The sequence below is a fragment of the Taeniopygia guttata genome, chromosome 1 (assembly GCF_048771995.1).
Source record: "Taeniopygia guttata chromosome 1, bTaeGut7.mat, whole genome shotgun sequence".
NCBI lineage: Eukaryota > Metazoa > Chordata > Aves > Passeriformes > Estrildidae > Taeniopygia > Taeniopygia guttata.
The window spans coordinates 70,177,417-70,187,773 of NC_133024.1; the positions used below are offsets into that span (position 1 = coordinate 70,177,417).

Below are 10,357 nucleotides of genomic sequence, written 5' to 3' on the forward strand. Positions count from 1 at the left end.
CAAGCACCAAGCACCTCTTTGCTGAGACATAGGTCACCCCTTCTCCATCCTGCTCTTTAGGGTACCAGGCAACACCACACACGCCAGTCTTCCAACTGCCCCATGGACAACTGAGATCTCTACGCTACCCCTTCCTCAATTTCCAGATTCTAGAAGCTGACTGCTGAACACTCTCAACACCCCCCAGCACCATTAGTAACTTCTAACACAGAGCAGCCTTGAGCATTGATACACCACTAAACAGGCAAAGGATTAATAACATCAATTTTTATTCCAAACAAGACAGAACTACAGAACACCTGTAATCCTCCTGGTCATATTTAATGGAAGTCTTTAGAACACTGGTGAAACACTAACTTACTATTCAAACTATAGCAATCAGGGGTAGGATGATGGCACTGCTGAAGGGGTTTCTTCTAACAAACTAAAAGTCAATGTTTAAGAGTTAACTTTCTTCTACAATGCTCAGCTTTGTCTTCAGGTGCTTAGCAACAAAAGCAAAAAAATAAGCCTGCTTTAGAACAGCAAGTAGGAGTAAACAGAATACATAATCATAGAAAGGGAATCAAGACTTTAGTACGGTCTCATGCGGCTTGATGGGGGTGGTGCACGATTTGGAGGAGTAATTGCTATATCCAAGTAGTCTCCTATCTGGAATTTTTGCGACTGCAATGTCATGGAATCATCTGTGCCCTTCCTGCCCGACATGGTGCTGCCGATCTCCTTCACCCTGTGAGAGGAAAGGCAAGTTAGTTATCAGTGGCCAATCTCTCCAGATGTCCAGAACAGGAACTGCAGTGGCTCATAACTCCTTTCCCATGCCATTCTCTGCACTGTACACATGTGGCTGTGTACTCAAAACACTGCGGTTTTTCTCTGCAGTCCTGGGTGCAGAGAAAAAGAAAAGCTACACCAAATGGTCTTTCTGACAGCACAGAGAAGCCTTCTACCCTATTATGTTAAATACTAGTGAGAACCCCTTTCTCCCTGCCATGCAGACAAAGCACAAGACACCCCGCCAGATTCCAAAGTAGGGTATATCCACTGGATGCTGACAAAGATTAGCTCATGCCATTTTGGAAGAGAAACACCTGCTACAAGATCACTGCTGTAACTCATGTGAAAGACCTACCAGGAACAAAGCATTATCTTAAGTTGTAGGGCCACGTTCCAGTTGCCAATACAAACCAAAGCTTTCAAGCACACAGGTTCATAGTTTTGGGAACACATTGACAGGGATGGTCACCAAGCACAATTTAGAGGTTTGTAGAGGTCATCACACAGAACTTCAGATATTTGGTATGCAGGTTCTGAACTTTAAATCAGGGTTAATGAAGAATAATTTACTGTTCTGGTGCCCAAAGTATTCTATTAACTCAGAGAAGAAATGCCATTTACCTATAGCCGGGCCTCTTGAGATCTGTAAAAACAATTGCAAAGTTGAAATGTGTGCCCTTCTTCCGTGCTTCTGGGTAAACTTCTTTCACCAAGCTGGTCAGCTCTTTGAGAGTTGCATCCATCCTAGATTAAACAAACAAACCAAAGCACTTCATACTCTCAAAGGAACAGTGAAAAAAGCTTCCCAAAACATTTAAGATGAAATCAATATATTGCTACAACCTAACCATATTTCTTTGTCTTGGCATACCCTATATGTCCACAGTTATTGATTGCAACACCTAGAAAAATTCACCACTTACTGCACACTGGAGGCAACCTGCTCTAGTGCAAATGTATCTGATTCACTGCAATGTTCAGATTAATCTCTTCATCTCTGTATACATTTCAACATATGCATTTCCAGGTCTCTCTGAAGAGTTACCATTTAAACAGCAGAAGCCTTTTTTTTTTTTTTTTCTAGTACATTTATACAAGCCACAGTTTATGTTTCCTCACTTAAAGTCACATCTGTATTAAAACAAGGTTATTAACTATTAGAGGAAATGTAAGAAAAAAAGGAAAGTAAAATAGCTTTCTGTTTCTGCCCTAGCAGGCAGCAATCCTTTACCCAGCCTTCAACAAGAGCAGGGCTAAAGCTCATGTCTAGAGTTTCAAGAACAAAAGTACTCAGTCATCTGAAGTGAAGTGTCTCCAATTATAGACTGTGCATTTGCTCCGAGCATCAGGCAACCAAGGAGTAGTGTGTTGACAGACAATGCCCATACTGACTTCTGCAGATGGGAAACAACTCAGACACCACCAACAGCCTGGACAAAGTCCATAAATCCCACTTAGAAGTACATTAGAACTGCATGCTTTAGTAGCCACAAAAATGTATTTATTCAACTACACAACATAGAAGTTACAAATCTGGCAAACATCATGAAGGATTTAGAAAGCAGCATAATTCCTTTTCAAAGGCATTCTTCAAAATAATACAAATAAAACCTAACATGTTTGCAATGGAGCCTAAGGCAGTTCTCCAAAATAAATACGACAGTGATAAAAGGCAGATCTCTGTTAAAGCACTGCTACCTGACCATGCAAAAAGAATACTCATTACTCCACTCTCAGAAGGGTCTGAGTTAAACTAACAAACCATTCACATAACATTTCAAGCCTTCTGGGACAGCTGTTTCTACGGGATAAACGGGGCTGTCGGAACAACATACGCACATTAAAGGAAAACCTCTGCGTTGAGTGGATGTGTTGCGATAACCACCGCCACAGAAGCCACCGATTACCCGCAGCGGTAGTTGGGCACTTCAGCCGCACTAAGTGTCCGAGCGCTCAGCGCTGCGCACAGCTGTGCTCCCGGAGATGCCGCCTCTCGGCTGCCCAGGCGCCCCAGAGCCGCCCCACACCGGCGGCGGCCAAGCCTGTGCCCTGCTCCGGCCGGAGCCCGCACAGCTCCAGCTGGCCCCTGGGCCCGGGCGAGGCCCGCGCCACTCACCAGGTGTAGATCTGCAGCTCGCTGGAGGGCACGTTGCCGCGGGAGAACTCGTCCATGCGGTGGTGCCGCCCATTGTTGGTGGTGAAGACACGAAGCAGCAGCGGGCACGTCTGCGGGGTGAGGCGGGGGTGAGGATGGAGATGGGGAGGGGAGCGAGGAGCCGCAGGGGTGGGGATTAGGATAAGAGGCCATTCGCCAAGCCCTCCCCCCGTCCGCCGGAGGCCTCACGTCGTCACTAGACGCTCCCCACCCACTCCCCCCTCCCCCCTCCCCGCTGTCCGCCCTGGCGCGGCCGGCGAAGCGGCGCGGCACCAGCACCCGCACTCTGGACACCTTCTCGCGGTCGATCGGCTTCTCCGGCTCCTTCTTAATCTCCTCCTGCGTCACCCGCGACTCCACCGCCATCTTGCCGCGCCGCTCCCGGATGTCGCGCCGCGCCCCGCCCATCCCGCGAGAGCAGGGGCGGGGGCGGCCCCGCGGGGCTCCTCCCCCGCCGTGAGGCGCCGCCCGCCCGGGGGCCGCGGGAGGGCGCGGGGAAACCGCGGGGAAACCGCGCTCTCTGCCGCTGTGGGAGCAGCAGGGTGGAATAAACGAGCGCGAAATCTCCTCAGGACCTAACTTCCCTTACATTCAGGAAAAGGTCAAATGTATACGCTTCCCGTTACGTTCTTTTTTTCTTTTTTTTCACAATCTTTTTTTGGGTTAAATTTGAGTCTGTGGTTGTGTCTTACAAAATAAGCGGGAATGTATAATATCTATAAAAGAATACGAAATATGTGGTTTTGTGATAGCTTTTTTAAAATGTCGAGAGTTGCATGTTACTCAAAGCGGTGGGGACAGAGGGGCTCAGTTTTCACTGAGTTTATGCTTGGATTATTTCATCTGAATTTATTTCTCATTTTGAGAGTAAAACAAAGTTAAGTTTCTCTGTAAAATAAAGCAGAAGCGCGCTTGCAGGTGCAAAATAATCCCATATCAGGGACTCAAAGATTTGCTGAGGCTGGAAGGGAGCTCTGGAGGAGGCTGCCCACTCCAAAGCCCCGCGCGAAGCGGGATCGCCAAGGGCTGCGTGGGCTCCGACGGTGCCGAGGGATGGAGATCTCCGGGCAGCCTGCTCCAGTGCTCCGTGGCCTTTGCAGTTAAAAAAAAAAAAAAACCAAATTCTCTTGTTATGTCAGTTTGTGCCCTTTGCCTCTGGTTCTGTGGCGGGGCATCGCTGAGAAGCCTGGCTGTCAGTCTTTGCTCCTGCCCGCCAGGTATTCCTGCATAGTGAGCCGAATCTGTGAACAGTCTCAGCTCCCTCAACCTCTCCTCATACCTCCATCCTCCCATCCCTTAAGCACCCCGTTAAGCCGTATTTGGTGCTGTATTATTGCGGTGTGCCCGCGCACCTCACACGATGCTCTGTTGGTTCTTGCAGCAGAGAGCAGCCCGTGCGCCATCGGAGCAATGTCTCGGGGTCCCCGCTGTGCAGTGTACGTCCCTGAGTCAGGAGGCTCAGGGTGTGTTTGGGCTGCTGTCCGAGTGTAAGTCCAGCACCAGAAGGAAGTATTCTAAGTTCTGCACCATGCAAAAAGCAGAAAGCAAGTGCTTGTTAAGGTGTTGTAAGTGTTGAAGTACCTGTGCTCTGCGGGTTTGATTTCACTCTTCTGAACACATGTTTCAACGGCATCATTTATTGAAAAAATATTTAGGGGAGATAGATATTATAAAAATATATTAATGTATTATGTTTATGTGTATATCATAAAGAAGAAAAAGTGTTATGAGTCCATACTACAAAAAAAAAAAAAAAAAAACAAAAAACCTCTTGCATTTCACTCTAATATCATCAACAGTACTTGGTTTAAAATATTGATCTATGGCTCACCAAATACAAGATAAGACAGCCAGCAACCTTCTACAGTTCACCCTCAATTTTTATTACCTTCCTTTTGTAGTAGTCCGGATAGTGTTGTACAGTTTTTAATCTGCATTAAGTTACAGCATATAATCATTTTGTTACCATAGGCGCTGAGTCAGCCTTGCCACCATTTGTGGAATTTGATTTCACCAGCAACAATTCAGTCTATTACTCTGCTAAAATTAATTATCAATGCCATGATAATACACACTTTGGGCTCAGTGTGTGAGCTACCATTTCTGAAGCAAAGGAATTTATGTCAAGTATTGTAAGGGAACAGCTGTAACAAAGCATAATTCTGTTACGAATCTGAGTAGTTCCTTCTGCTAGAATTTTTGGAGTACATTATTTGTGTGAAATATGACCCTAGTGGGCCTGAGTTTTAAGTAAATTAAAGCACTGATTTATTTATGCATTAACACAATTTATATTCAGTCTAAAATCTTAGATTCTTATGTCACGTGTTTGGAAGCAAAGGCTGAAATTTATTTGGAAATGAAAATGCAGTGGTGTGGCTGCAGGGTGTGGGTTTTACTCGGGATGGGGCTGTGTGGTTCAACAAGGCATAACACCATGAAGGGGGTTCCCTCAGGTTGAGGCTGAGGTCTCACATGTACTGGAGTTGGTCCAAGTGCTTGCTTTTGCCAGAGGGGAATTTCGCTCCCGCAGCTTGTCCTTACTCACGTGACGGGTTTTTCCCTCCCTTCTGCCAGGCATGGCTCTCTCTAGATGCTTCCTAATACTAGTTAATAGAAAACTATCTAGTGGGGGCTGGTTCTCTGTCAGTTAATTTCACTTGAAACTTTTAAACTGATTCCGCGATCGCTAGACTTGGTGCAAGGCGAGTGGTGGGAAACGCATGTCCAGGAGTAACTGGGGGGCGGAGGGAGAGAATAGGACTGGAGTAGAGCGTGTCCCTTCAGTGGCAGCGGGATGCTGGATTTGCTTCACCCTCCCTTCACATTTCCTTAGGTTTTGTGGGCCGAGAGGTCTCCTCTGCTTGTTCAGGGTCACTGTGTGCTATGCACAAAATGCTTGTACATGCAAACACACATATATATAGGGTACGCTGTAAGGAAATGAAAGATCCTCACCGAGGCAGTGAGGCAGGGTGAGACTCTGCATAGGAGCAAGTCTCCAGCCTTTGTTGTGAAAAGACCCAAAATATGACTAGAACTTTTCCAGATGTGAATGCCTGTAGAGAAGGAGACGAGTGGTTTGGAAACGTGAATTGTCCCTTTATGTATTGTTAACACGTGTTCTTAAGGAACTGGTTATTTAAGTAGCAAACTGTGAGTTATTTGTTGGGGCATCTGAGACAGGTATGAATCAGATGGGGAGTTGGTGCCATTAGGATATGGGACTGGGCAAAGCTGCCATTTAGAGAGGAGCACTGTGGGTCAAGGAGCCCATTGGCCTACAAAACACTGTAACTTGTGACTGGAAGGGAAAAACAAAAGGAGCAGTTGGGATGGGGTAACTTAAAATTTTCTAGGCAAAACAGGATTGTAGCAAATAACAAATGTCCTTGGGAAGATACAGGAAGTAATGGTGTAGCTGAACCTGGGATATCAGCCATAGAGACAAAACTCCCAGAAACTAGAAAAATTACATCATGACCAGAATAAAGAACTCCCTACATTTCAGACCTATGAGTATATCAAATATGAGTTCAAGGAAGCTGAGTTAGCCTCAGCAGCATACTACTTCCAGGTTCCCAAGGCTCCCAGGACTTCTGGCTTATTGGCTGTGTTTCTGAGTTCTTTCTAACCAGGACTACATACAGCCCCTTAATTTTTCTTAGTTGTATGTGCAGCTCATAAAGTCTGTTTGATAGAGGACTTGGTCTTTAACTTGGTTTTGGAAAGTTCAACTACCCTATCTGGCAACAGAACAATCAACTTTCAAATATCTTTGCAATCAATTGAGAGAGCGAAGTCTCAAATTTGACGGAGCTTCTACTGCAAACCAGCTTTAACTAGTGGAGGAAGAACACAAGAACAACTTATTTGCAAATGCAATCACTGCTTCACTGGTATTTCCTACATGGTGATATCATGGGTGTGTTTTTATGTTCAGAATGCTCCAAGTGCAGTAGATTTCACTACAGTGTTTTAATTTCCTGTGTTTTGTAAAAAAGTTAGTGTGAATTTCAAAAAGCCTGTAGTGCTGCTAGAAAATTACACTGGTTTTATATAAACTTCAGTTTCTGTTCCCTGATTTGAATTTAGATGGTTTGGGCTCAGAAAATCCACTGTAACTCTTGGGCTTCCGTGGTCCTACTCAACCTGCCTGAGAGGCAGCAGGTGAATGAGTCGGTGCAGGACAGACTGGTGGGGCTCAGATGTAGAAAAGGACTCTGGCACTGGATGTGTAAAGCCTACAGACACCCCCGAGGCAGCATTCTGATTCAGGAGCACCAAGACTTAGCTACCTGGGAGGAATCTGTATTTGTGTATAAATTGCATATTTATTTTTCCCTTTTTTTTTTTCTGCAAAGTCATCAGAAGGACCAAAAGTTAATAAAAATGAAGGTGATTTAGTGTTCTACAATATTGCAAAATGGTTTAACTGCTAATGTGACAGTAGCACCAGTCAGGCTGTGCAGGTTTGTGCTCGCTCCAGGCACACAGGCGGCGTTCGCGAGGCAGAGCCGCTGCTGTGCCTTGTAAACAAGCTGCCTCATACCTGCCAGTGTAAGACCTTAATTAAAGTTGAAAGTGGTTTGTGATGTTGCCAAATGTTATAATTCTGCCATTCTGCTGGAACTATTCCATATCAGGTGTTTCCTAAAAGACTATTTTCAGGATACTTCTTTTCAGTTTCAGAAAAAAATATTCAAAGAATAATGTATTAGGCAGATAATCATTATCACTCACATTTCTGTTACTTCTGTTCATTTTAGATACCAATACCAGTTTGTCAGAAACCTGCAGCATCCACATACTTTTGAGAAAGAAATAAAATTTGTTAGTTATGCTTACTCCTGTTAGAAATATTCTCATAAAGCAGATACACTGGATCGAACAGTAATATTAAAAAAAAATCCCAAAAAATTCTGTGACTTATCTGAAGTCTGAGGAGACTAATATTGGACACCTGGGCATGTGAGGGATTTAGAAGGATGTCTACATTGCTCCTGAGATCTGGTACTGTACTCTACTGCTCCTGAGTTCTGTAGTCCTGAACATTGGAGCTGGGAACAGTGGGGATCTATCTTGTTTTCCTTAGGGTGCTGCTCCCCACAGTGGGCAGTGATAAAGGATGCAGGATGTGACCCTGCCTGCATTGCCTGATCAGTGTGAGGAGGGAGCTGGAGAGCCACAGCACTGCAGGCTGATCCAGTGCAAAACTGTTCACAATGTAAATCAGCTAGAGAGTACAACTTATGCAAGAGAGATCCAGCAAAAAATTGTAATGAATGCTTGAATTACACCTGGAGTGGATCAGAGCAAACTGGAGCTTGTAGTTATCAGCAGAGGAAAACAGACTTCAGTTTCAAGTAAAGAAAAAGTAACTCCTGGTCTGTCACACAGAGAGATATTTTCTTCTCTATACAAATACCTGTTAAGGTGAGATGGTGAGGTGTGCTAAATATTCTATTCATTTTTCCTGGTGGAATTGTGGACTTGGTTACAAAATATAAAATTAAGGAAGAAAGGTTGCCAGAATCTAAACCTGGATTTCATTAAAACATGTTGTCATTTCTCTATAAAATACATCTGCTACAATATTCCAGAAATTTTAGCCACACAATAGAGTAATAAACTGCTTTTATAACTTGGGTAATACTCTACCATAGATTCCTGATTTCCCCCCTACTGTTTGTCTGAAATTACCTCAGTACATAAACCTTCATACACTGTGAGGGAGGAACAAATGGGTTGTCATTTCAATCAGTGGAAATTTTTAAATTGTGTATGAAACGTATTTTATAGAGAGGACAATCAACACTGGAAGCTGGTCAGCCTGCAGGTAGGTGGGTCAGCAGTGTGGGTCCCTGCCTGCACTCCCTGGGGGCTGAGTTTCCTGGTTTGCCTTCACTGGGTCAGCTGCACTACTGGAAGCAGTAGTGAGAAATCAAAGCAGTGTGAAGGTTACTTTCATTGCTGGTGCTTTCCCCAGTTGCAGATGCTGCTGCCACCTACTGAGTGAATCAATTTTCCCTGGGGACACAGAGGCTGCCTGACCCGCTGCCCCTGTGCTGACTGCTCTGATGTAACAGCACTGTCTTCTAAGTGCCCTGCATGGCAAAGTCAGTGTGTTCCCTCACAACATCAGCAGCTGGAAGAGATGTTCTTAATATTGTCTTCCACATTTCCTGTGCAGACAAATGCCTTCCCTGCCTGCTTCCTGGATTAATGTGATCCTATCCTTGAACACAACACAAAAGTCTGAGGAGGGGGTGAGTGTCTCCATCAAAGACACATTCCTGTTCATGCTTTGGTGGGAACATTTCCATGAGTAAGTGTTAACAGATTAGGTTGGTGGTTATTTAAGTATCTTCCCCCACATATTTGTTCTTTTCCCTTCCCATGGAAGAATCATATTAAAGTACTTAAGCTTTTTTCCTGAAGAAGAAAACTCCGACTGAGTGTACCAACATACACATATTTTATATGCAGCTCCCTGGCTACACTTTTCATCTTGCCATACACTCCTAGACGTTTCCAGTCTGTGGCACACACTATTGAAAACAGTTCCTATTGCAAACAGTAAATGGATAAAGATGTGTCCCACATGCCAAGAACAGGTATTTCCCTCTCTGTTTTCTACCCCAGTATGATGGATGCTAAGAGAAAGAACCTCCTGTGTCTGTGACATTTCGCACTGATTCTGCAATGATGAGGGAACTGTTGACAAATAAATCCTCTCTGGGCAGCCCCAGTAGGAGGCATGTTTTTTCTGGCTTCCTTATGGGGCTCACACAGCCCCTGGAAGGTTTATGAGAGCAGTGTGTATCCTTCATAAGAAAGGATGGTGTTGTGCAAGCCATTACATGTGTCCTGCCTCCAGAAGCATTGTCATGAAGAGTCAAGGAAAACTTTTCTCCAAAATAAGTAGTTCCATGTGACCAGCCTTGTCAAGCACAAAGCAAAGCCTCAGCACCCTGAGACAGCTCAGTTGCCTTGCAGAATTATCTTATGTGGCTCAACAAGAAGGTCAGAAAACACAATTCTCTTTCTCTTTTTGGTTTATTTTGTTTTTTCTGAATGGGCACTTATGACAAAAATGTTCTGGCTGCCATAAATTATCCACAACATTTTGAATAGCTCAATATAAAACCAAATTCTTTACTGAATGCTGTGCAATATCAATTAACTCTCACAATCTTTTTAAAAGAAAGGAACTGTACATCACTGGGAGTTTACAATATGTGATGATTGAGTCCAGAATTAATTCTGATAGCTTGGTTACCATAAGCTCCTCAGAGACACAGTACTTAGTGGAAAGACTGAAATAATCCTAATGGTAGTGGCAGAATAGCACCAGTAAAACAGAATGTGCTGCAGGCACAATGCAAGGCAGAATTGCTTTTGCTCCCGCACACAATAACTTCA

At 44.4% G+C, this 10,357-nt stretch overlaps 1 protein-coding gene across 1 annotated transcript; it reads right to left on the minus strand.

The window, feature by feature from the left end:
• Positions 1-252: 252 nt before the first annotated feature.
• Positions 253-3,327, minus strand: SAP18 (Sin3A associated protein 18). Its single transcript, NM_001245271.2, is given in 4 exon segments — positions 253-730; positions 1,399-1,521; positions 2,894-3,003; positions 3,227-3,327. Coding segments are annotated over 4 exon segments (462 nt in total). The 5' UTR covers positions 3,299-3,327; the 3' UTR covers positions 253-573.
• Between the last annotated feature and the right edge of the window lie 7,030 nt (positions 3,328-10,357).